This window comes from Plasmodium fragile, assembly GCF_000956335.1.
Source record: "Plasmodium fragile strain nilgiri unplaced genomic scaffold supercont1.31, whole genome shotgun sequence".
NCBI lineage: Eukaryota > Apicomplexa > Aconoidasida > Haemosporida > Plasmodiidae > Plasmodium > Plasmodium fragile.
In genome coordinates, this window is record NW_012192611.1 from 75,908 (window position 1) to 102,687 (window position 26,780).

Sequence of the window (26,780 nt, forward strand, 5' to 3'; positions counted from 1 at the left end):
GAATTAGCTAACCATAATTATTTATCCCCAGAAAAAAAAATAAATGGAAACAATAATCTCGAAATGGGATTAATTGTGCAGAGCAATTTTAAAGTCTACCTCTACACAAATTCAACATTGAAAATAAATATTCTCAGTCATTTATGTGAATTACAGGCAAGGACCCCAAACATGGTAGTAGGTATTTTAACCAGAAGGAGTGTGCTAAATGCATATAACTCAGACATCACTGCAAATCAAATTATTAAATTTTTGGAGTCCTATGCTCACCCAGGCAAAAGCAATTTTAAAAGCTCCATACCTGTTAATGTTATTACCCAATTGAAACTGTGGGAATCGGAACGACATAGATTAACACTTGACGATGCCATCGTCTTTAAGTCTTTTGAAAAAGAATTCCTCCCTCACCTGTATCAGCAAATCGTGGTCTGGGCTAATAGTAAAAATTACCTATTGCATTATACACCCTGGCCAAAAAATGCCAACTCCCCAGAATTCGACGCTTGGATGAAGTCGGAAAAGTACCTCTGCTGCATTTACGATTCCAAAAATGAAATCATCGATAAGATTAAGGAGATTAGGGAGAAACTCATGAAGAAGCGCCAAAACGCATAGACCCCAATGGGGCGCATATAATAAGAACAGGAAGAAGTTGGAGAAGAGCACATTTACCACACTGCTCCTTTTTTTTAAAATGCCCCAAAGGGGAAAAAGTACAAAATTAATTTCCATTTCGGCACAATTACAATGACGTGAATATGTAACTTGTGTACACAGCAGGAGTGGTTGTTAATGGTGTCATCATACGGTTCGCAAGATGCCCCTTTGTCTCAGGGGAGACGACAAAAAAGGGCAGCATCATTTCATTATGTGCATATATTTATGGAACATGCTTAGGGAAATATGGGGGCGTTAACACTTTTCCCCCTATGCACCACGCACTGTGAGGAGATGTACACGCTTTTTTTTTTTTTTTGAAAGCTGGTATGTTTAACCAGAACATGCTGTGCGCTTTATATGAATTTTCGCCACAAAAAGGTACATGATATAAGCGCAGGACATGCAGGGGCCCATAAAATTTCTCCCCCCTCTTCTTCATATATTTTTTTTTTTTTTTTCTGTTATTCAACTTTTTCTATTTCTTGATTGATTGTTTTTACCATGTCTATTGAACGCGCCAAGTCGCATGCGATATGTTCTTCTCCTTTTTTTTGTTACTCGTTGTCGGGCTCACTGGAATGCCGTTGCTAGCGGGAACGCTTCCCTACAGCAGGTCTGGTGGTGGAAGGGAAGAAGGGGGAACAAAAAATGACTTACAAATTTGCACGCATACGGTTTGCAAACAGGAGCTCTAATTTTGTGCATCACATCCCACCGTATCGAATCATTTCGCACCGCGCATTAGTGGGACAAAATGGTGGGGGGGAACAAAAAAAGGAGGTTACCTTGAAGTGGTCCAACAGGGGAACTAACTCTACATGCATTCCTTGCCATTTAATTAAAAATCGGAGAAATTTAAAACACCTCGTTAGTTTATTCTTCTTGGGGTCGATGTTGTCTTTTTCCAAAAGCCCCTTGTCTACCTTTTCGCCACAATCCAAGTACATTTCTAAGGCTACAACAATGTTCAGGAAAAAAAGTACACACATGTGAAGAATGTTATATGTGCACATAACCAAGCTGAGCTTCCCCCTCCACACACGAGGAATGGATAAAAGGAATGTAGACGGGCGGGGCCACATATGTTTTATTCAGCCAATCGGACAGCACGACCAGAATGACAACCTACCTGATTGGTAATAACGCAAGTCACCCTTCTTATGCTTGTTAAAAAATTTTACAAAATCTTCAATATATTGTGTCCTAACTTTTTTTAACAATTCACTACTGTACTCACAATGATTCAATCCCAACAGGTCATTTAGCTTGCTTGTAATTTCTTTTCTCGATTCCTCGCTAGCACTATCCAAACGGACTGCAAAGTGGGATAAAAAAAAAAAAGGCCATTTTGTTAAGGGCTTAAAAGTGCACAAATCTGCTTTCTCGGTGAAGTCAACCGTTTCCGGTGATGCACTTTTCCCCCCTTTTTTTTTTTTTTTTTTTTTTTTTTTTTCTGCGTGGCACAGTAAACATGGAATAAAAAAAAACACAAAAGACCCATAAAACAGGAGATATACTAACCTGTACACAAATAGTACGAAATGCATGGGCCAAATTTATAGTTGTAATTATGGTGCGGAAATATGGACTTCATCGTTAGAAGGGTGTCGATCATGAGTGCGTAGTCTTTGCCTGCGTAAAAAAAAAAAAAAGGGGTTCGAAATTAGTAACATGTGCGCACATGTACGTTTTTCCCTGTTTGGGGGGGATAACAAAGGACATGTTACACGTGTCATACACACAACGTAGAAAATGACTGCCCACGAGAAAGAGGACTCATAAAAAATCATACGCATCTGAACGACCAATTGGAAATAGTGTGTGTCCTTACCAGGTGATCTCCTCTCAATATCGAATTTCAATTTGTACACAGATAAATCCACATTTGGCTGGGACAGAAACGTTTTCATATACATCATAGCATTTTCCAAAGGATCATTTTTTATATGTTCATAAATATCACTTTCCTCTTGGGTAGCTACACTAGGTTTAGTCTTTTTTTTACTCTTTTTATTCATGTCATTTTTTTTTAATAAGCCACAATCGTGTATGTGTAATAACGCCTTAATTAACGCCTTTCCAAATTTGCGGTAAAATCTGGAAGCAAATATTTCACTCGTCAGGAAGAGCAAATGCCTGTAGGATCTGTAGAGCATTTTCCTGATGGTGTAATAGTAGAAGCAGATTTGGTCTTCATGGATGTCTATGAATTGCTTGTGGCCCATGTGCAGGTAGTGTAGTCCTCTGCTGTAGTCGTTAAATTCGTTTCTGCCTAACATGTCGTTGTCCACCAGGATGCTTTTGTGCAGCTTCAGTTTTGGCTTCTCACTGCTTGGGTTCTCCTTGGAACCATTTATAGCTTCTTCCCCTTTGTTTAACCCGTTCACTAGGTTTTCCCCTCCTTCTTGACTTCCCTCCTCTTCAACATCACCAAAGTCGTACAATTTGTCCGGGCCCAAAGTGAGGTACTTTCCCAAGTGGATGTTCGGGTGGTTGTTGATGTAGCTTTGTGAGATGCTGTACTCCAACCAGAAGCACTGCGTTTCGTTAATGTTCTTCATGAAATTGTTATCCAATGGGTTCGTGAAGATCGAGGCCATTTTCTTTGCATCCTTTATAAGCCCACATTTCAAACAAGTTTTAACCGTCTTGGAGTTTATGTACCTGTCCCCAATATTTGCTAATCTGCATTCTTCCAAATGCCTATAGGCTTGTAGGTAATTTCCGTTTCGCTTGTAAATTAACCCTTTTATAAAAAGTAATTCTTGTTTAAGTGACTCGTTTGCTTTAAAGGTCATTTTGTTTGACCTGTCCTTGAGAAGAGTTAGCGATTCCTTCGCGCAGTTTATGTAGTCATACAACTGACTAATGAAAGAGTAAATGCACAAAATGAAGTATTCCTTTCTTTCCTCCTCTGTTAGGGTCACTTTTTTTAAGTCCAGTTTTATTTCTTTTTTTTCTTTCCCTTCATTGGTGCCTTTTTTCCCACTACCTTTTTCGTTTCCTTTTTTTCCATTTTGGTCTTTTTTGCCCGGCTTCTCTGCTCCTGCTCCTACCCCAAGAGGAGTAGCCATTCCAATGATGTTTTTCATTTCTTCCGTCTCGTCTAGGAAGCTGTCCACATGTTTTTTTTCGCTGCTTATTTGTGGGGTCTCTTCCCCATTGGTGCTTTTTTCCAAGTGAATCTTGTCGTCACTGGTGAGGAGATCTCCATTTATAGCCTCGCCATTTATATGATTCTCCTCATGGTTTTGCTCAGGCATGAATTCTCGCTTTTCAAAAGGGGCCTCCTTGGTCCATCCTTGGGCCTCCTTCTGAAGCGACTCTTCACCTGCTTGACCCATGTCTACCCCCAAGCAGTCGTGGCACCCTCCGATCTCGCCACAAGCAGGGCCACAGTCAAAGGATGGAATGTCCCCCACGCGCTCATAATTTTCAATATATTTGTTCAGCAAGAAAAGAAGTATTCTTAAATTTTTATAAGTAAAGAAAGGCCTAAAATAGCTGAAAATGGTTAAGCACTTTTGAAAGCATAAACTGCGAAGTAATTTTTCCACGTGAAAGGCAAATTTTTTCTCATTGTAAAAGTAAAGGGGAAATATTTTTAACAAATTTGAATGCTTATATTTTTTTTGTAAATTTTTAAAATAATTTTCAAAGCAATTTTCCTCTTCCTCGTTAAAATTTTTTATTTTGTAAAAATGGATCATATTCATGCATTTTTCAAATTTCTTCTTATAGCTATATTGTATGTCCACACCCAATTTTTCTGACCAGTGAATAATGTTATACGAGGACACATCGTCCCCCTTGCTGATGTTGCTCATTTCCTTGTGGACACTTTTCCTCATCGAGTTAATATATTCTTCAATATTGTGTACATGTAAATTTTCTTTAAAATGTTCCTTGTCGACCAAATTTATATTAACAAAATTGTTGAATTCAGAAAGGGTGTACACATCATACCTTTTCATTCCCCAATTATGACACACATAATCATTGAAGATGTTTTTCTCCTTCCTGGCCAGCAACTTCATATTTCTGTTCGACCCATATATGTCTAAAATGAATTCGTGTAGCAACACCTTCACATTTTCATCAACATTCACCTGTTCATCCATTTTGTGCTCATTTTTGTAATCGAGGAAGAACAAGCTGGAGAGTGTTCTACCTTGCTTCGACTCCTCCTCTGCCTCTCCATTCCTTACCCCCCCATCAAGTGTGCACGTCCTTTCCGTGTACAAAATCAACAAAAGGATATTTAAATTTTCATAATTCAGTTCAAAGGCCTTCCTAAAATGTAAATTGGCCTCCTCAAAATTATCCTGAAATAGGTACACCAAACCGAGGATTTTGTTATACCACAATTTGTCCACTAGCTGTTCCTCATGTTTCTTCAATAATTTTAGGCACTCTGTGTAAAGCTTCCCTTCCAACATGATTTCACACATGTAGATTAACAGATCGTGTTTTTCACTAGGACTCAAATCGTTTCCCTTTATTGGGTTCTGGCTACCACTTCCTTTGGTGGCTAACTCATCCTGCACCTGATTAATTATAATGGAGCATTTCTCATACTGCTTCAGGAGATGAAACGAAAAAATTAACATGGCCTTATCTCTTACCCCCTTGACGGTATCTTTATACACATCTATCCTCAAATCCTTGAACTCTTCATACCTTCCTAAGTATAGCAGAAGGACACATGCCTCCTTCAAAGCTTTGTAGTCGTAACGGTTAAGCTTGAGCGCCTTAAGGTAGCACTTCAAAGCTTCATCATTATTTTTATACATTTTGTAAAGACACCCATACAAGTACCAGCAGAAACTGCTCGATATATTATTTACTATTCCTTCCTTAATAAGCTTAAAGGCTTCCTCTTTGTTTTTTTCATCTATAAGATTTAGCAGGTAACCCTTCACCGCCAGCGTCTCTCCATTTTTAGGATACTTCTTCAGTATCTGCTCGCATATTTTGAATGCCTTTTTGTGCTTCTTCAGTTCTATTAGCTGTGTCATCAGCCGGAAGTTGTTCATCTCCTTGTTCGTTAACTTATTGTCGTCCGCTGCCTCCTTCTTCATTTTGTTCCACGCTCTTTGATTACTCAGTGGGGTGTTCGCCGGGTTGTGGAATCGTCGACTGTCCGCTCGGTTATCCGCTCGCTTTTATGTGGTTGTCTCTCTCCAGATGGGACAGGCGCGGGGGAAAAAATTCAACGCCGGGGGGAGGTACAAATCCTATAACGCCTGGGCACTACAAACGACACGGCGAAATTTGAATCTCCCCTCAGGCAAACACCCCAGTTGTGCTCAAGTCTACCCAACGGACTACTCACACTCCACTTGGGTTGGCAAAAAAAGATATACAAAAATGTGGAGTTATACGCGAACGCATATATACAAGTAACAATATATATACGTGAACTGCTACCCCTCGTGCTACTTGGCTAAATCAGTCGCTCGTAAGGGGGTTCTCTCCTTAAAAGTAAAGGCCAAAGGCAAACGTTTTAAAAGCGGCAGTCTCGCGCGTATCGGCATACAGCTGTTATCTCAAATATATAACTAAACGTATATCGATGTGTAGATGGACGCGCGTGAGCTACCTCCACGTGAACACCGCAGATACATGGCGCCGCTCAAAACAAAAACGTGAATTCGTAACATCCCGGTATTAAAACCGAGTAAACGAACATAACCACATCTGCATTAGCAGAGCAAAGAACAAGGGGACATTATACGATACCAACTAAAGTAAAAAAAAGGTCTCTTTTTGTTCTTTTTTTTTTTCTTCAAAATGTTACTATGAATAAAGAATATCTATATTTCGCTAAAATTAACAACTCCTTCAAAGGTATCAAAATTTTTACATACAATTATATAGCTACAATTATGCCGCTTTTTTTTTTTTTTTTTTTTTTTTTTTTTCCATCAGGAGAAAAGGCACTCTGTTATAGTTTGCCATAGCGTTATGCTAATTCCCAGCTTCCCCCCAAGTTTGTGCATAGCGTAGAGCAGCAGCAAGAGGCGCTACTCCGTTTGTTCTACCCCGCGACTCTGAGGTTGCCCAACTCTGACTCCCTCCCCCGGGAAGGCGCAAAAGTTGGCGACCTCGCACTGAGCAAAAAAAAAAATATTTATTAGCGCTCACACGTGGATTCTATCATCTTTCACGTTCTATTTTTTTTTTTTTTTTTTCATTACATTAAGTAGTTATTCATCCTACCTTTCCATAGTATTATACAGTTTGGTTATCTTTTAACATTACCCCCACGGGTACACACGTATTTACTCCCTGGCGGTACTTTTCCTTTCCTTTCGGTTTTTTTTTTAGGGGTCCCCCCCTACACGCCCGTATCTTATCCTAGCCAATAACATCAAACTGAAGGACATGGATGCAATTAAAAATGGCGCTTCAAAGAGGAACCTACAAAATGGCTCTCGCTTGTTCTTACACCCCGTATGAACACATGCCAATTTATAAATAAATGTCCGTGTCCCACCGAGTGAGATTTCTCTACCCCCCTTGAAATGTCCACGAACTGGTTCTCTTTAGCTGCCATACGAACGGTGTGCTATGTACTTGTGCTAGTCGCTGTTCAGCTCATCGCACCCTGTGGAACATACCGCGTGGATGAAAGACGGCTCTTCTTGGGATGGCCCCACGCTCGGAGGTAATGCAAAAAGGGGCTAATAACCGAACGCACGTGCACCACCACTATCACCCATATGGGGTGGCGTCATGGTGATGTAGGGGACACAGGAGACTGACTGTCCATGTGACTATAGTTGTAGTTGGCGTGGCATACCACTCAGCACGCTAGGGTTGGAAGCGTGTTTTATTTTTTGTTCCCGGTTTCTCTAACACTTCATGTTGTTACGGCCATTACGGCTATTTCTTTCCCTCACCCTGTACAGGTCTGCTGCTCGCGGAAGTGGCCCCCGCGTAAACATGCTCAGCGAAAAATGTAAGTGCAAGGAGTTAGACAAAAACTATGATGTTATAGTTATAGGGGGAGGACACAGTGGCTGCGAGGCCAGCCACATAAGTGCAAAATTGAAAGCGAAAACTTTGCTAATAACTCAGTGTAAGGATAGCATCGGGGAAATGTCCTGCAACCCATCCATTGGAGGAATCGGCAAAGGAATTCTGGTGAAAGAAATTGATGCGCTAGGTGGACTCATGGGGAAAGTCATAGATAAAAGTGGCATACATTTTAAAATATTAAATGTAAGAAAAGGCCTGGCTGTTAGGGGACACAGAGCACAAGCGGATAGGGATCTCTACAACTATCATATGAAGGAGCACATGAATGGTACGAAACATTTGCACATCTTAGAGAGCACAGTGCAGTCCTTGTTAATGGAAAATTTTACAAGTGGTGCTGCCCTCAGTGGAAGGCGCGTCTATGGAGTGAAAAACAAATGCGCGTGTGAATTTTACGCGAACAGTGTGGTCCTCACCACGGGGACGTTTCTGGGAGGCGTGTGTCACATAGGGAAGGAGAAGTACCACGGGGGGAGGATCAAACGGATGTCCAGGGGGGTCCAGTGGCAGGGGGGGACACAAAGGGGGGAAATGTCCCCCAGTGGGGTGAACGCGCCAACGGGTGAAGACGTCACCAGGATGAACGCCCCACGCAAATGTCCGACAGACAAGTGGACCCCCCCCCCTACCGACGGAATGACCTATACCAGCCATGAAAACCTAGAAAAACATAACAGCGCCATTTTTGACCAACTGGTGGAATCGTCCACGCAAAGCATTTCGAACCAGTTGAGGGCAAACCAGTTTGAGATAAAGAGAATGAAAACTGGAACGCCCCCGAGGTTACACATCAACAGCATTGACTTTACCTCTCTGGAAAGGGAAGATAGTGAAACAGAAAACCCATTTTATTTCTCCTTTTTAAACAGTAACAAGGTTAATAGGAACAAAACATTACCTTGCTATAAAACGTACACAAATGAAAGAACCCATGAGTTGGTTAGAACCCATTTGAACCAGCTGCCCGATTTTGACTGCTACGATAAACTGGGCAATGGACCCAGATACTGCCCCTCTATAGCAAAGAAGGTCACAAAATTTGCGGAAAAAAATAAACACATAATCTGGTTAGAGCCAGAAGGATTTCATGATGTACTCATATACCCAAATGGCTTAAGTTCTGCCTTCCCTATACATACACAGAAAGAGATTGTGAACTCCATCAGGGGGTTAGAAAATGCAAAAATTATTTTCCCTGCCTACGATGTGGAATATTATTATGTGAACCCTAAGTGTTTGAATTATACATTAGAGACGAAGAACATCAAGGGTCTTTTTCTCGCTGGACAAATTTGCGGAACAACCGGATATGAGGAAGCAGCTTGTCAGGGTATTGTCGCAGGGATTAATGCAGCAATAGCTGCCCGTAGTACAGCAGATGGGGAGAGGAACGAAGAGCCATTTATTTTGAAGCGAAATGAAAGCTATATAGGGGTTCTCATTCACGATTTAATAAACAAAGGCATAACGGAGCCTTATAGAATGTTTACATCCAGGGCTGAGTACAGACTCTATCTGAGACCAGACAATTGCGACATGAGACTTACACCCATGGCGCATAAATTGGGAATAGTGTCCGACGAGAGGATGTATATACTGAAGCAGAAATATGCCTCCGTCAATAAGCTTATTTGTCTCTTTAAGAAGATACAGCTGAGTGGTGCGCTCGAAGAGGAGAAGAAAACACCCCCAAGTGATTCATGTGATAAAGATGCAGAACATATGTTTGTAAAGAATTCCGTTGAGGCATTCCAGCCTGATGGTAAAAACAATGTTCATCTCGAAGTCACCTCTCGCAAGGGAAACATAAACACCTTATATACAATTTTCAGAAGTGGAGTGGAATACTCTCTACATATTTTACTCAACAAACTACGGGAGGTGCACGATTGGAATAAATTACTGAGTTCAGTTTTGCCTGAACAAAATAATGTCCCCATTTATATGGACAAAATGCAGCAGTGCGGATTATCGCTTGACCAGAGTAGCGACCTACTTCTGAACTCTGCCACGTTGGAAACTGCCTGTGCCGAGGTGAAGTACTCCCCCTACTTGACAAAACAGATTAGAGAGGTGGACAAAATTAGGCACAGCTTTGACTTGGCCATCCCGCCCGAGGTTACCTACGACAGGTAAAGCGGCATTCACACAGCTAAATGTGACTGTACGCATATGGCGCTAGTGTCGCCGCTAAATGTGCCCATGTGCATATCTCAATACCGTCGCAGCTAAATCTGCGCATATGCACATGGCGATACACGATGAACCCCCCCTTCGCAGGCTTAACTTCCCCTACCTGTCCAACGAAGAAATTGAAAAACTGAACAAATTCAGACCGCAGACTTTGCACGAGGCCAACCGAATTGAAGGCGTGACCATGAGCGCCATTTATTATTTGTATTACTACATAAAAGGGGAGAAACATAGGGTTAAAAGATAGGTTGCCTGTTCCACCACGTACTGTCTGTTGGTCCCTTTTTTTTTTTTTTTTTTTTTTTTTTTTGCACAAACCCCCAGTGCCATTTGTTTCGTTGTCTGTGCCATTTCTTCTCCACTTGGCTTCATTTTTTTGTATCATGTTTGCTGCACCATTTGGCTTCATTTTTTTTTTGTATCATTTTTGCTTCGCCATGTCGCCTTATGCTACCATGTGTGCCCATTGTTCCCTCCTAATAAGTCGTCACCCTGGGGAACATCTGCACTATAATACCCACCTGCCGCATGCGTTGCATTTGGGTCGAATTCTTTTTCACATCCTTGTTTTGCTCTTATGCTTATATGGGACTGTTTTTTTTTTTCCCCCTCCCACCCCGGGTGCATAATAACATCACAAACTTTATGAACAAAAAAAAAAAAAAAAAAGAAGAAAAAGTTACACTTTTATGAAGTTTCAAAATGTGTATATGCGCATGAACACACACGTGGATGTGTGTATGTTTTGTGCGATTGTATTAATTCGTGGCACATGGGCGCGTAGGCACGCACATTTACACATTACCCCTATTGCCCATTGTGCACTTCCCCACCCTCCTTCCGTTCAGGTGTGTGTATGCATATCACCCTTTTGCGGATTCCTTGCGTCCACTTGTGAGCGTACTAATTTTGTGCGCCTGTCCCGCTTGTCGAGATCACCTGTAACTTTTCCTTTAGTCTCCCCTTGAACCAGGGCGGGGGGGGAGGACAGGACAGGGGCAAATTTTCCACCTACACAAGCAATCACTGCATAGCTACTACATCATCAAGTTACCTCTGCGTGCTTATCGTGTCGCCTGCACAACTTTTCCCCTCCCCCTCTTCTTCGCAACGGGAAAATTGATACCTAATTCAGCCGTTATACCCAACCTCGCAAATGCGAACTTTGTACGCACCCCGCCCCCCCCAGCATTTGCACAATTCACCAATGTACAAAAAAAAAAAAAAAAATACTTCTCTTTTTTTGTCCCACCCCAGACAAGCTGCACCTCATTACAACAATAGCCCATAGTAATGAGTTCAAAATAAAAAGAGGCAAATTATTGTGGAACTCAAAATGCGCCATTAAATGTGTGTAGAATCACACATGTTAGTAGTTCTGTCAGTGTACGCATTACATGGGCAGGCATTATATAGGCACTCATTTTTGTTAGGAGGGTAAACATTACCTTTTTGCGTGAGGTAGGAAAAAAGGACAGACGGCTACAGGACAAGTGAAGGTATCTCCATCAGCTGCCGTTATTGCACCCTACCGCTACACAACGAGGAATACAATACTAAACATACACCCAAGCAATGAATTAAAACCGCGACTATATAAACTGGCGCCTTGAACTAAGTAGCCTTTCTGCATTAGGCGTATTGGTCTTTTGAACCTCTTCTTGGGGGGCATCTCCAGGGAGGCATTTGCAAGGGGAGACCCCGCATAAGACAGGGAAGCACTGAGACGGGGGGAGGGTACAGGGGACCCACCGCTCACCATGATGCTCGACAAGTTCAAAAACATAGTCAACCTAAACAACAGCGCCGCGGAAAAGGATGAAGTGAACAAAGCGGAGGCGAACGAAAACCCAGAGGCCAGCGCGCCACTACCAGGGGGGGATCCCTCTCTAGAAGCAGCAGAGGACAAAGCCTTCTTTGATGAAATGCTAGGAGCCCCACAGTACACTTATGAGCAGTTCCTCAAGGTGTTAAAGGCCCCTCAAGAGGAAAGGGGAGATACGGATGACTTGAGAAAGCACTGGGGGTATCCCCGGAGGTGGAAAGTCATTCTCTGGGATCTCCAAATACAGAATTATATGAACACCGATTTTAATGCCTTTGTCGATTTCGACTTTGGAGGCAACCGAGAGGAGTGCCGCATTCAGGTGTGCTAACACGAATGGTGTATCTGCGTGAACACTGTGCCTGTGCGCGTGTCGGATTGGAGGACGCACAGCCCCCTTTACGTCTGCCTTTCCCGCCGCTGATAGCGCGCCTCGTTTCTTGGCGCCACCCTTCCCACTGTATACACCACCCCCTTTTTTTTTTCCTCACCGCAGAGAGGCTCCAGCATGAAAATCTACGCCAAGGGGAAGACGAAAAACTGCCTGCGGACCCATGTGGTGTCCAACGTGGCAGCGGACCAAAAAAAAAACATGAATTTCAGGAGCGTGTTTGAGTACAGAGGGTCTTATCTAGACCTCGAAAATGAAAAGCTAAGAATAAAGGTGTGGGAGTATAAACAGCTCACATTAAATAAACTGGAAGGTATATACGAAGAGCCTCTTCTCTCATTTGCAGTAGGACAGGTTTATAACGAAACGACGTTGTATAAATATATGAAGGATACCCGAGTGAAGCGCTGCCGCCTCTTCTTCCAACTATACTTCCAGGAGCTATACGATTTTGAGTTATCATTTCTGAATTGGTCATTTAACGATTTGCTCTCCTACACGTACATACAAGCTAAGAGCTTAAAGTACGTCGAGGACGATCCGGATAAATTGGGGAGACGGTTTAACAAAAATGGACGTTGTCATTTCTGCCCTAAAGGAGGCACTCGTGTAAAAGTTAAAAAGTTAAATAAAAAAAAAAAAAAAAAAAACGAAAATGAAGATACAGAATATGAAATCGGCATTAATTCCTCTTTCAATAGTGCCTTGTCTGAAGACTCAGAACGAAATAATAAAAACAGCCAACAGAACAAAACGGGTGCCACATATAAAGATGATCGGCTGGCAAGAAATTTAGAAAAATTATTCTTCCGCAATGTGAGTTTGATGCAGAATGTGGAAGAGAATGAAAAGGTCTCGTACAAAAATGTTAATAATGTGGAGTTACCAAATCCGAGAGTTACCATCACGTTGACACATACGCCCAAGGGACATGAAGGACTGACCTTGGTCTCCATGGAGCAGAAGGCCATCTGCTTCCCCATCTGGGAAAACCTAGGCGAGATGTACTTCCGGGGCACCCTTCGGGATATTGACATGTCCTACTTGAACGTGAGTACCTCGTGGAGGATGCCATGTGGCTGCCCTTCTAACGCGGTAGTGCGATTGCATAATGTGATGAGACTGCTCGCCCAACAGGGAAGTACACCGCTTCAAACTTATGACACCCCTTTACACTTCTAACACCCCCCTCAGATACAAGTGGAGGACATGTCCGCGCCTAAAAGTAACCGCGAAATCGGGACGTGTCAAATTCCGCTCAAGGGAGTAGTGGACTACCCATACGTCTCGCACCAGCTGGAGGCGCCCCCCTGGTTGATTGAAGAAGCCAAGTACGAAGGATGGGAAGGTAAATTGGAGGAATGGAAATTCGGCACCGTGGATGGAAAGGTCATAATAGCAAGAGTACCTCGGTACAGACAGATGGGGGATATGTACCACGTGGACTGTCGATACGCCTACCTCATAGTTCATATATTTAATATAGACCAGATAGTAACAGTAGAGAATGTAAAAGAATTGGATACGTACGTGGAGGTCTCCTTTGACGAAACCAGCAGGAAAACACGTTTGGTAAAGAAAACCTTGTCACCAAATTATGACAGCCAAATAGCTATCCCACTACGCTTCAATAATAAAAGTCAGGTGAATTATAATAATTTTAGTAAAAAGGGACGTATATATATAGATGTTTGGGGCAAAGCAGATGACATTGTATACGTGGGAGGGGTATCCATAACCCCTTATGAAATATTTTTTAATGAAAAAAATGTGAAAAGAAAAAAAACCAAATTGGAACACATTGATTTGGAGACTAATGTCAGGACCCCATACGAGACAGTCGTCTACAGAGGCTGCAAAAAATTACTCTTCCTACATGACGATCAAAGAACCTCAAACATACATTTCAGCGTGTGGACATACCCAGATATGTTAAGCAACGATCAGCATGACAGTAACACAGTGGTGGCTCCACCTATTTTTAATACCACAAAAAATTTCCCTAGGAGATTAGCAGAAAAGTACGAGAAATTGAAGGGACTATATTTTCAAGTACTTAAAACGATTAGAGGTATTCCAGAAGGATGTACAGATATATATAAGACGAAACGTTTTTTTAATTACGAATTGATGAATCAAAGAAAGGAAAGTCATTTTTTGCCAACCCTAATTACAAATGTGAAATCTCCATACGGTGCAGAATCCACAAATGCCATATTCCATTACGTTAGATGTATACCTTTTATCCACAAAAAAGATAATATAGCTTTTACACCAGATTTCACACTACAGCTAAAAGGGGGAAATGCCTTAGACCATAGCCTACTATTGTGTAGTCTCTTTTTAGGCATCCCAGTCATATCCTTTGTATGCTTTGGAACCTTGTGGGATAACCAGAAGCATGCATGGGTGTGTACCCTAGAATATAATGAAGAGAAAAATTATGGTATTATCAAGTTTTGGGAAACCACTACAGGAAATGTATATACCTTAAAAAAAAGATTTAGTGATGTGAATAAATTAAAAACTTTAGAAATACAATTAAGTGAGTCAAAGTATAAGTCTCATTTAAGACATGGTTTTTTGCAAAAAGGGGGAATGAATACAAATGATCTGAACAAAATAAAGGAAGAGACCAAAAGGCAAATTAAAGAAGTATTTAGTAACAGAGTAACTGATATTCCAGTCGGAGGACCATCTGTTCCATACAAAACGATAGATCTCATTTTTAATAATAAAAATATTTTCCTCAATCTTCAGGATCCGAACCCTTTAAATATTTGGTATGACTACTGGAAGGTAGACTTATGGTTTCCCTTCTCTTCCATTGATTACACTATCCAGCCCTGTTTCACCATAAAGAATTATTCTCACAAAATAGAAGACATGGAATTGGATAGACTAGCTAAAGAACTTAGAGGCAACATTGAAAAAAATATTAATATTTATAGAGCTTCTCGGAACCTGCCTACTAGATGGAACCGCGATGAAACTTTAGAACTATTTTTGCAAGTCGGGTTGGAGTTACTGCACCAATTGAACACCTCAAGAAAGGAAGACGCACTGCTAGCAAAATTAAAAATTGAAGATTGGAAAAAAGCCCTCTACTATAAAGTACCACAGAGCCATAGGCTACTCGGATTTCCATACCATTTTAACACATGCAAATCCAAGTTCATTTCAGATAAACTCATTAGCACACTTGCTATTTTAGAATCCCGAGATAGATCCCTGTGTCTTTCGCTAGCTGTCTGCTTGTATAGCCTCCCTGGAGACTTTATTTCTGCTTACATCTACATTATTACTTGCGTGAAGATAACGCAGAGGGAGCTGCGAAAAATGGAAATCGTCAAGGAGAAGGTGAGCACACCACACGGGGTGGTGTGTGTAGTGGTCAAACGCAGATTGTGCTTCTAACACATGACCCCTCAAAATGGAGTGTTCCTTTTTTTTGGTCCAACCTAAAGGGTGGTTTCCACGCGTGTTATATGTAACACACATGTTATTGGGAAACAAAAAAAAAATATACATATTGCAAAAACGACTCATTCTAACACCCTTGTTGTTGTTTCCCCCGTACTTTCCCCTCCACACTTCTTAGGCGCAAAGAAAGGCAGAAATCAAGAACGCCAGAAAAAAACAAAAGGGATCCCTCGAAGATGTTGACGCGCCAAGGGTCGACGACATACTTGTGGATACGCTAGAAGAACACAACCTGGAGGAGACACTAAAGGAGGACGCCTATGGGGAGATGGACATAAAATTTGCCTCCACAAACCAGGAGGCGCCTTCGCAGGAGCACACTCAGGCGGATGACGTATATCTGGACTTGATGGGGTCCCACGCCAATGACGAAACGGCCCAGATAGTATCCACGCAGAATAAAGGGAAAGGTTCGAAAAAGAAAAAGCTAAAAAAGTCGGTTGACTTGATCAATTTGTTGCTCGCTGTGAAAAAAGAAGGGGGGAGTAAAAATGGAGAAAACCGACATGAGGTAGAGGACGCCCTGATGGGGAAGCCACAGGACAGTTTAACCCGAATGAAAGAGGGGGATTCCACCAAAAATGAAAATGAGCCTGAGACAGGTGTGTATCGATCATCAGAAGAGGAAAGAAAGGATGACCAGATGATGAAAGAAGCACTCGAGGAAGACGTCCCACTGGTGAGCCTCAAGGGGAACATCATAGCTGCTGACTTGACTGAATGGAGGATGGAAGAAAGCGTAGACACAAAGGAGTTGAAGAAAAAAAAAAAGAAGGAAAAGAAGAAAGAAAAGGAGGACAAATCGGAGCGAGACAAAAACCAACTAGAATTCGAAAAGCTAATAAAATCTAACAACTACTTTGAGAAGGAAAAAAAAAAACTGCAACAAGACATAGAAAAGCTGGAGAAGGAAAAGGAGGAATTCAAGAAACAAAAAATGCTAAGGGAGCAAAAAGAGCAACAAATGCTGCTCGAGGAAAAGATGAAACTCGAAAGGGAAAAGGAACTCTTCGAGAATGAGAAGTTAGAACGGAAAATGTCGTACATGATGAAAATTAATGAGTGGGAGAAGAAGGAGAAGGAGCGAAAGAGGGATGAGGAGGAACGCAAAAGGAAAGAGGAAGAGCGGAAAAGGAAAGAGGAAGAGCGGAAAAGGAAAGAGGAAGAGCGGAAAAGGAAAGAGGAAGAGCGGAACAGGAAAGACGAGGACCGGAAGAAGAAAAAAAAAAAAAAGGAGGAAAGCCGCAGGAGGAAGTTGGACGGGGTGGACAGTGCTGAAGGGGAGGAAGAGGCAGATCGGGAAGAAAAAAAGGAAAAGGCGCGCCAGATGGAAAGAGAGCGGGAGCGGGAGAAGGACAGAGTACGGGAGCGCGAAAAGCAAAAAGAACGGGAACGGCAAATGGAGAAAGAAATGAATAGGCACATGAGTAGCCAAATTGACAGAAAAAAGGGGCACAACAGGGAGCCGCAGCCTGCCATGCAGGAAAAGTACTCTGACACCAATGAGCTTAGCGAGCTAAGCAACTTTGACGAGGAATTGGACCTCAACCAGATGTATTCGAAGACTTCAAGTAGGGAGCCAGACGGGAGCAGTCGTGACGCATTTATGGCAGCAGTTGTGTCCGACTTTACCCCCTTGTGGGTACACACACGTGTACATTCCCATTGCATGGACACGTGCGTATTGCCCCTATGCCTATCACCTTCCCTTTTTTTTTTTTTCCCCCCCCCTCAGATTTGTATGGACAGTGCTGAAGGGGAGGAAGAGGCAGATCGGGAAGAAAAAAAGGAAAAGGCGCGCCAGATGGAAAGAGAGCGGGAGCGGGAGAAGGACAGAGTACGGGAGCGCGAAAAGCAAAAAGAACGGGAACGGCAAATGGAGAAAGAAATGAATAGGCACATGAGTAGCCAAATTGACAGAAAAAAGGGGCACAACAGGGAGCCGCAGCCTGCCATGCAGGAAAAGTACTCTGACACCAATGAGCTTAGCGAGCTAAGCAACTTTGACGAGGAATTGGACCTCAACCAGATGTATTCGAAGACTTCAAGTAGGGAGCCAGACGGGAGCAGTCGTGACGCATTTATGGCAGCAGTTGTGTCCGACTTTACCCCCTTGTGGGTACACACACGTGTACATTCCCATTGCATGGACACGTGCGTATTGCCCCTATGCCTATCACCTTCCCTTTTTTTTTTTTTCCCCCCCCCTCAGATTTGTATGACGTAAAGGAGAAGAAAAAAAAAAAAATAAGAGTGCATACGAATAGGAAGGAAACTAGTGGTAAGTAACGCGCATTCTGCATGCACTTGTATGGTGTGCCCCCACATGAATCGAACGTCTAACCGATATAAGGAGAGAACTGAATGGAGTTACCCTCATGTAGTGGACAAACGTAACACGAATGTATGAGCCGGTGCGAACTTGCTTAAGCTGACTTTACACAACACCCCGTCGATGTCCTTCCGTCCTCACGCAGCCTCCACGTCCAACCTCTCCAAAGACATGGATCAGGTGAAGAAGGAAATGGAGGATGATAACCCCAACATCGCCAGGTACCTATACGGGAAAACCAAAAACACAGATGCCGAGAAAAAAAATTATAACTACGACAAGCCGCACTATGGGAAAAGTATGAACGACATGACATATACAGAAATGAAGCAGAGTGATTTATTTAAAGGGTTTGTTGACCCTTCATCTGGAAAGGCTAAGAAAAAAATTGTGCTCGTGAAAAGGAAGGGATAGGCGCGGCCGAGGCAGTCACCAGTTATATGTATAACAGTGCGTACAAAACACAGCGCAGGGACTATGGATAGGCGTGATGTCAACCTGGTTGTTCCCCCGCGGGGGTCCCCCTTTTTTCGTAATCCCATTTTGCACCAAGACATGTTATAGCAGCATTGTTTGGGCACACCCAAGTTATTTTAGTTTTATGCTTTGGTTCCCCCCCACCGATGGTGGAATATCAGTTTGACTATGAGATGTGTCTTCTGTTTTGACTCTTGGCCCATTCCGTTCAGCGTGGACACATCATCATCAGCATGGACGTCTCCTTTTTGTTCTTACCTTTTTAAATTCGCAAATTGGAGTTCACCATACGTTTATTTTCTCCACCTCTTTTTAATTTCACCTTAACTTGTGTTGTCTCTTCATTGGTGTTACTTCTTGTTTTAGTGTACTTTTTGCACTTTATTTTTGTATTCTATTTTTTCTTTACATTTTTTTCTTTTGGCGAGTGCTGCACGTAATTAAAAAATGGTTAGTCATTTTTCCCCTTGGTGACCTTGCACAAAAGGGTAATTTTTTTTTTTTTTTGTATATTTTTTTTTTCTCTTTTCCGATTACATACTCAGGATTGGAACATGTGTTCAGTATGACGTTTCTTTGCCTTTTATTTATTCTAAGTGTGGAAGAAGCCTCTTTTTAATTTTTTTTCCTTGTTTTTTGTTGTTGCTTTTGTTGTTTCTTTTTTTTTTTTTTTGTGTGTGGACTTCATGTTGTATAACTCCCCCCCATCCAGCTTCTGAGATGCTGTCTTTTGTAAATGCCTCTTTTTTCACCTGCAGGGTCGTGTGCACATTTTAAAAATATTAGGTCTGTCTAGTGGGGAAATTTAAGCGAGTGATTTTTCACGCACTGTTTGTTGTGTGTATGCTTACAAGAATTAGGCAATTTTTTTTTTTTTTTTTATAAAATTATGTATAGTGTTAACTGTTGGACAAAAATGGAGTGAAAAATAGAGTGGACACTTTTTCTCCCTGTTGTGCTCTCATAAAGATGAGAGTTGCTCGTGCGACCTCCGTTGGTAATTTACCAGTCGCCCCTTTTATCTTTCCCCTATGGTAGATGCCTCCTCAAATGATTACGCGCCATATCCGGTTGAATTGAACCTGCACCAAAGGATAAACATATGGCATAAAAAAAAAAAACTTTCGAACCGTTGAACGCGTGGTACAGATTGTTCATGACTCCTTTGTAGTAAAAAAGGTGCAACAAACGAGGGACAACCCCGTCCTCCTACTTTGCCTTTTATAAATGACGTTTCCCTACTCACAAGAAAACGAATAGGTGAAGGGTCGTACAGGATATTGATCATCCCTGCAGTAGCTCGAGGAGGGGCGGGGGAGGGCAATCAAAAAGGGCCATTTGAAGTTGCGAAAATAAATCGTTTAGCTGTCGGGAGACTCTCCGCGGGACGAAAATGTTCCATGTGGAGGACACAACAAAGTAAAAATAAATCATGGTAACCATATGTGTACCGTACGGCTAATTCGAACAAATCGACAAACCGATTATTACATGATTGCACCATGGGCTAGCTGAACGTCTTATAAGATGCTATTGGATTGGGACCGAGCCGAATCGACGACAGTTCAAACACACCCAAACGTGCACATAATAATCTGCGCTCGAAATTTCAGAGGTGCGAAAAAGGCAAATAGTACGTTCCACACGCGGCTGAATTTTTAAATTGAGGGGAGAAAAAAAAAAAAAAAAAAAAAAAAAATGACACATAAGAGCACATTCTTAGCGACCCTAACACGTGTGACTGCTCACGCAGTTGACATCGTAGCAAGCCGAATGACAAGGAACAGGCGCTGTTGGTTTGATAATAAATAAGCAGGGAGTTGGCATTGGAGCAACCTCTCCCCCAGAAGATGCATCAGAAGAGATAGCCAACAGTGGAAAGGAAAAGCAACAGAGAGAGAAGAAACGGCAAGGGAGTAAACAGCATATAAACGCGTAACGGCCAAATGATGAACTCAGTGGCGCACAAAAAAATAAAATTAACGGATGAGGCCGTAAAGAGTTTTCAAGTGCTGAGGGCGTTCAAGTATAAGCAAGCACTGACAAAGAACATGGCCTGGAGTTACGATGGACACTTATTGTTAACGTCCAATCAGAATGACTCCATAACGCTGTATAGCTTATTAAAGGGGAATAACGTAAAGTCGTTACATAGTAAAAATTGTGGTGTGGACGTTGTACGTTTTTTAAATAACACAAATGATGTTATTGTGTGCTCGACGAAATCGAACAATTCGGAGCACAAACAGTTCCTCAGGTTTTGGGACATTAAAGAAAATAAATATATAAAGTCCCTCCCACAGATAGGAAACATTTGTGAATATAATGGCATCAACATAAGTGAAAACAAAAAGTTAATGTTAATCAATTCAGATGATGGACACATAAAACTATACTATTTTAATTGTGACTCTCCTTTAATTTTATATAAGTCTGATTTTGTAAGACCCGTCTCCTCCTTTGATCACGAAGGAAATATATTTATCGCCTCCTATGGGAAGAAAGAAATTCACTATTATGACCTATTAATGCTTGATCGTGGGGAGTACCACATTTGCAACTTAAAAAACTACATGGAAAAAGACGAATTTGTTACAAACCTTTTATTCACTCCCAATAATAAAGCTATCATTGTCTCCACGAATCAAAATAACCATTTCAAAATTGAGTCCATTAGTGGCAATTTTTTATGTTCTTATAAATATCCTCAAAAATCACCTGAACAGTTCAGCTCTTTTTATTCACCAGCTAGCCATTTGCATACAAAAAAAAAAAAAAAAATGTCTTCCAGTTCAAGTACGAATGTGTGTGACCCATTCCGCGCCACTGACAACGGTGGTTTGGAACCACGGGAGGAAAATTCCTGCAGCCCTTTGTTCCTCCCGACTATAACGCCCGACGGGCAGTACGTCATGAGCGGTAAGAAAATAACATTTGGCGAGGAGCGTATACGCAGACAAGTACATTTGCGGAATTGCAGTTGTGTGTGTGCTCACACGCGTTACCACATGTTACTTAAACGTGGTGTACTTCTCCGCGTTCCCGTGTGCCCCTTCCAAACACAGTTCCCACCACCCTTCACGTTCAGGCTGGACTGACAGCGGAATTCACATTTGGAATGAAAATGGAAACTACGTGACGAGTCTGTATGGCCACGAGGGTAAGCCAAAAGTGTGCATTTTTTTTTTTTTCCTAATTCTCTTCCTCCCCGCCCGTTCTTCCTGTGACGTGTTCGTATTCGATCCCGAGGACCGGGTATAAGGCGGAGGAATGTCTTTAATAATGCGAATAAGATTGAGAACTGGGATATCGTAGCTTCATGACCGTTCTGTCCTCTCCCCTTGTGGAAATGACATAATTATCGCACTACTAACGCTTTTCCATTTAGGCCCCCCGTATAATGTGACGTTCAACCCCAAGTGTGCCATCTTAGCCTCAAGTACGAACGCCCCACTGCGCAGGAGAACCTGTGCACATGACTTATGACTTGCTTACGTATTATCCTCCGCGTTCACAACCCCCCTCTAATACAACATTATAATGACCATTTTTATTTTTCTCTTTTTGTTTTGCAGGCTGCATGAACGTTGCGCTGTGGCAGCCATACATCTGATTTGGACGTCCCCCGAATGTGTGTCAACCCCTCCCGTTCGTACTAATTGGCAGGGGGAAACAACAATGAGCCCACAAATAAGGCAATCCCTTTTTAAATTTGTATGACCAGAACCGTATCGCGCGTAACTCCATGGTTTGAGAGGCTGTGAAGAGGTAGCTAATAAACGTTTACACAGTCATTTACATACATACACATGGCGGTATATGCCCCATCGTAACGCCCCATTAGTAGGAAAAATATGTCCCATGTGTGCCGCTTAAGACGTGAAATGTCACTCCCGTCTTTTTAAAAGCCACAGCTTTAACAACCACGACACACCGAGTTGTAATTAAAAATAATTTTGCCTTTAAAAGTTAGCAATAAAATTCTTCAAAAAAAATTATTTTAAAATAAATATCAAATTTGAATGAGACAAAAAAAAAAAAAAAAAAAAGAATTAATTTTTTTCAATCAAAGTGTATGTAACGCGGGTTTATTCGTCTGTCTTTTTTTTTTTTTTTTCTTTTTTATCTTGTGATACATCCACGAGTGTAGGCATCCCGCGGTTGCCTTCAAAATGTGCATTTGTTGACTGATTATTCGTTCGCTAATTCAAGCGTGCAATTTGGATGACCATGTTTTTTACTTTTTTTTTTTTTTTTTTTTTTTGCCCGGTAGACTTCTTTTCCTTTTAACCACCCGGGTGTGCAACACTACTCAATGTGTTACCTCTTCCTTCTGTCCCTCCGTAGGTGCTGAACGGTGGTAGCGTCCACCGACGTTGCATCGTCATTCTCGGTTTCGCGCTTGTCGTTGTCATAGTGGGGGGTCACGTCCTCCGTGGTAACTTCCTCGCCGGCAACTTCCTCACTGGTCACTCCCTCACTAGCCACTCCCTCACTGGCCACTCCCTCACTGGCCACTCCCTCACTGAGTATCTCTTCACTTTGCGGGTTTTGACTGATCACCTCCTCGGTAGGCTCCCCCGTGTAGTCGTTGATGAGCCAGTGTATGAACGCCTCTACTTTTCTGCTGCACAGAGGGTCGTCCTTCACCTGCTTCATCATGTTGGAGATTTCCTGGCTACCCACCTCAGCGCCAAAGTTGAGCATGTAATTGTCTACCTGATGGTACAACTGCTCATTGGACATGTGCACACACTCGTGAACCTTCTGAAGAAACAACTCCCGATCATTGTTAAGTAAAAAATAAGCCTCCTCATTTTCAATGCACTCCTTGTTATATTCATCTTGTAAATAAAAAATATTTCTCATGTAGAGAAATATTAAAGACATGTAATGACTTTTTGGAGTCCATTCATTTAAATGCTTGCCCAAATTTAATTTTCCCGTGTGAGAATTTATACAAGGATGAAAAACAGAGGACAAAAAATATACCTCAGGAATTGTATGCGGGTAATTTTCTCCCAATCTTATTTGTGCTTTAAATTTTCCATTCTTATAAACAGTGCTATACAAAATTAAAAATACATCCCACACTAGTAAATTATCTTCTTGTGGTAGGCAGTAAATTCCACTTGGCATTTCATTCATTAAAAAGGAATACTCTGTTAGGATTGAACACTTACCAACACTTTTGTGAATCTCGCTTAGGTAGCCATCTATCACTTCTTGCTCCAGTGTGGACTGTGCCAGGAGCTCTGGGTTTAAGGGGATAATCGTCCTTCCCAATCTTTGCTGAATTAGTACGTACTCCTTACGGTTGAAACACACGCTGTCCACTCCCTCAATGTTGTGCATGCTGTCCCCATGGACCTCTTTCATCGAATCATCCCCCTTGTGCGAATCCTGCACGTGTTCTATCGTCTCCGTGATGCCCTCGTTTCCTGCACTGTTCATATACTCCATGGTTTCCATGTTGTCCACTGTGTTTGGATTCCCCCCAGGGGTTACATCGCCCTGTGCGTGTACCCCGCCGTATCGCCCTGCCTCCTGCACATGACGACTTGCAGCGTCTGGGCGCTTGGGAAAGTAGGCGAACGTTTTTCCAACGAGTAGCCTACTCACCCCCTCTTCCTCTGGGGTCCGTTCATTGTCGTACCACATGGTCACCTATTTTTGCGTAACTCCCCCTTTCCGTGGCTATACACATGGGGGGAGGCAATCAGACGGGGAAAATGTTCACACGCGTGTTTATATATACATATATATATACATATATGTACATATGTACACACCTATGGACATACAAAGATACACCCATGTGTGTATTTTGTTTTTTTTTTTTTTTTTTTTTCCAAATTTTCAACGCATTTGTTTGCAACACCTATGCGTAACGCGTTTGGCGGAAAGGGGTAAAAAAAAAAAAAAAAAAACAAATTCCTACCCCTCATAAATAATCACCCTTTTTTTGGAGGTATGCAGGCAGAAATGTTCAAACGCAGTATAACTGATGCACGCTAGGGTGGACGGATCACACGCCTCGCAAAAGTTGTCTCCACGGTCGGAAAATGGGTCAACCAAATGGGTTAACCAAATGGGCCGCTCAAAAATTGTTGCACGAATGAAAGTACACTCCGCATGGCGCACAAGGTAACACAAGCGTGGCCAAATGTTCAGGCGAATTTTTTTTTTTTTTTTTTGTTTTTGTTATTCATCCATCCATACTTTTCCTGAAATACAGCTAAAAAGTTACCCGCGCGGGAAGGGCAACAGTACAAACGAGAATTGCTGCTTCACACCATGTAATTGGTGGCCCGAATCATTGTATGTTTCCATAGGGAGAAAAAACGTACTAAATAAAAAGCGGACACAGGGCGAACAAATTGTTGCAAGGGGGTCTTTCACACAAAATTGGAAAGTGGCACTCGAACTGGCGAATGGACGGTAACAACAATTTGAGGTAAGCGCTTAGTCGCATTTTTTTCCCCCTTTATTTCCACCCCTGAGTGTTTTTAACGCCCGTTTGGGCTTGGCTATAAAATAGGGTTTGCACAAAGCCACTTACCCATTACGCTGTCCACAATTTATACAATATGCATGTTGTACATGCGCTCAAAAAATTTAGACAGCACTTTTGTGTCATTTCCTCCCCACGGGCTTCTATCCCTTGCAGAAAAGTTCCTCTATTTTGAAAAAAAAAAAAAGTAAACGCTTCGCATTTTTCTGCCCCTTCTCACAGGCTACAGAACTTTTAAAAGAGCACAGGGGGGCACAACAACCCCAGAATGGACCCACTTAAAGAGGTAACAGATCTCCCGTATCACAATGAACACCATTATTATTTATCACGGATCATGTCTGTGTACCTTTTATTTGCCCCACCTTGTTTCGCTTACCCATTCGTTGCTGTTCAATCCCACTTCCCCTCCTTTCGCTTCTCCCTATTTCTCATTCTTTTTTGCTGTTCTTTTTTTTTTTTTTGTTTTCAACCTCTTAATTTGCTTTCATTTGCGCGAGTCATTATAAAAAAAAAAAAGCTTTATACATGCATCTCATTTTTTTTATATAAATAATATTTACATCACATTGCACGATAGTATACAATTGCATGCAACACCGATGGAGCAAAATAAAAATGAAAAAAAAAAAAAAAAAAAAAAAAGGGGAGAAAAAAAAAAAAAAATGCGTGCACGTTCGTAAAAGCTTGCCTAAGTATATAGAGTATTGTTCAGGCATGCTTCCATATGTGCGTATGCTGCATGGGGTACAGGGGTATATATATACATTCGTCCCCGAGCGTATTTACATAAATTTTGCGAATGTGCGTGCAGATGGTCCATGCACAATGATGCGACAGATATCTTCTATATCACTGCGACTGTTAATTGCTGTATTCTGTTTTGCTGCGCCGCTTTCTTGGACAAGGGGGCCTGGTCTATTTGTGCTCGTGCAAAGCTGTGTTCAAAAAGTATCTCCAACGTGTGTCGTAAAATAAATACACAACACCGTTTTTGAGTCACTTCAGAACGCGCGAAATGCAATGAACACAAACATATGTGCACATATATCTATGTATACAAACATAATATATACGCACACACTTCTTCCTTCACAATCATACACAATGCTGTTTGGCAAGACTGTTAGGTAACATTCTTTCCTCAAAACTTGTCATATGATGTTATCCCCCATGCAACTCTCTCCTCTTCTGTTTCATTCTTGCTGTTCTATCATTGGCTTGGAATATGTTCTGTTCTGCTGTGTTTTTTGCTTGCTTTTAACATTTCATAATTGATTGCTCTCTTTTTTAAATATAAAAAACGGCCACACTGGCTAAGGGTGTCACAAGTTCTTTTTCCCTTCTTTTATATGATATGCCGCTGCTATAGCTGTGCGATATGTACATTTTTTTTTTTTCCTCTGTTTTTTTTTTTTTTTCTTTTTTTTTTCCACCTTATCTGGTTTATTCAATCGTGGACTCCATTTATTTCACAGATCTGTTTTTGTCTCTTCAGTGTGCCCGTTGTGCTAAGCGTGACAATGCTTTTTTACTATCCTTTTGTTATTATTTTTTTTTTTTTTTTTCAATTTTGCTATTTTTTTTTTTTATTTTTCAATTTTGCATTTTTTTTTTTTTTTTCACATGTGTGTATATATAAATTATGTATATAGTGGCTTCATAAAAATATGTATAGAATAAAAACGCACGGGTCGCAGAACTTTAAGCTCCATGTATACGTATATGGTCCCCTGCACAAATTCCTTCTCGTATTAAAAAGTCTTTAACGTTATTTCTCTTGTCTCCCTGCAGTTGAATAATTGAACCATGTTCGCTATCCTCTATGATTGTTCCATTACAGTTGAATTCCTGCAAACGG

At 41.7% G+C, this 26,780-nt stretch overlaps 6 protein-coding genes across 6 annotated transcripts in view; 4 read left to right on the forward strand and 2 right to left on the reverse strand.

Moving 5' to 3' along the window:
• AK88_02942 (uncharacterized protein) overlaps positions 1-615 on the forward strand; it is a gene marked incomplete at both ends in the record, with an annotated part of 847 nt that extends 232 nt beyond the window's left edge. Inside the window, one exon of the mRNA XM_012480565.1 lies at positions 8-615. Coding sequence (XP_012335988.1) covers positions 8-615 — 608 coding nt within the window. The remainder of the gene's footprint in view (positions 1-7) is intronic.
• A 615-nt stretch (positions 616-1,230) lies between these two features.
• AK88_02943 (uncharacterized protein) lies at positions 1,231-5,741 on the reverse strand (the record flags this gene model as incomplete). The annotated part of the gene is made up of 5 exons (XM_012480566.1): positions 1,231-1,275; positions 1,446-1,615; positions 1,790-1,975; positions 2,182-2,292; positions 2,492-5,741. 5 exons carry the CDS (start codon positions 5,739-5,741, stop codon positions 1,231-1,233), a joined length of 3,762 nt encoding a protein of 1,253 aa, XP_012335989.1.
• A 1,867-nt stretch (positions 5,742-7,608) lies between these two features.
• AK88_02944 (tRNA uridine 5-carboxymethylaminomethyl modification enzyme GidA) lies at positions 7,609-10,144 on the forward strand (the record flags this gene model as incomplete). Its single annotated transcript, XM_012480567.1, has 2 exons — positions 7,609-9,836; positions 9,985-10,144. 2 exons carry the CDS (start codon positions 7,609-7,611, stop codon positions 10,142-10,144), a joined length of 2,388 nt encoding a protein of 795 aa, XP_012335990.1.
• Positions 10,145-11,657: 1,513 nt separating this feature from the next.
• AK88_02945 (uncharacterized protein) lies at positions 11,658-18,342 on the forward strand (the record flags this gene model as incomplete). The annotated part of the gene is made up of 7 exons (XM_012480568.1): positions 11,658-12,044; positions 12,219-13,163; positions 13,308-15,473; positions 15,715-17,238; positions 17,332-17,644; positions 17,809-17,877; positions 18,074-18,342. The coding sequence occupies 7 exons, from the start codon at positions 11,658-11,660 to the stop codon at positions 18,340-18,342; spliced, it is 5,673 nt and encodes a 1,890-aa protein (XP_012335991.1).
• A 2,009-nt stretch (positions 18,343-20,351) lies between these two features.
• AK88_02946 (uncharacterized protein) lies at positions 20,352-22,018 on the forward strand (the record flags this gene model as incomplete). Its single annotated transcript, XM_012480569.1, has 4 exons — positions 20,352-21,324; positions 21,494-21,565; positions 21,794-21,844; positions 21,981-22,018. The coding sequence occupies 4 exons, from the start codon at positions 20,352-20,354 to the stop codon at positions 22,016-22,018; spliced, it is 1,134 nt and encodes a 377-aa protein (XP_012335992.1).
• A 707-nt stretch (positions 22,019-22,725) lies between these two features.
• On the reverse strand, positions 22,726-24,066 carry AK88_02947 (uncharacterized protein; the record flags this gene model as incomplete). Its single annotated transcript, XM_012480570.1, has 1 exon — positions 22,726-24,066. The coding sequence occupies one exon, from the start codon at positions 24,064-24,066 to the stop codon at positions 22,726-22,728; it is 1,341 nt and encodes a 446-aa protein (XP_012335993.1).
• Between the last annotated feature and the right edge of the window lie 2,714 nt (positions 24,067-26,780).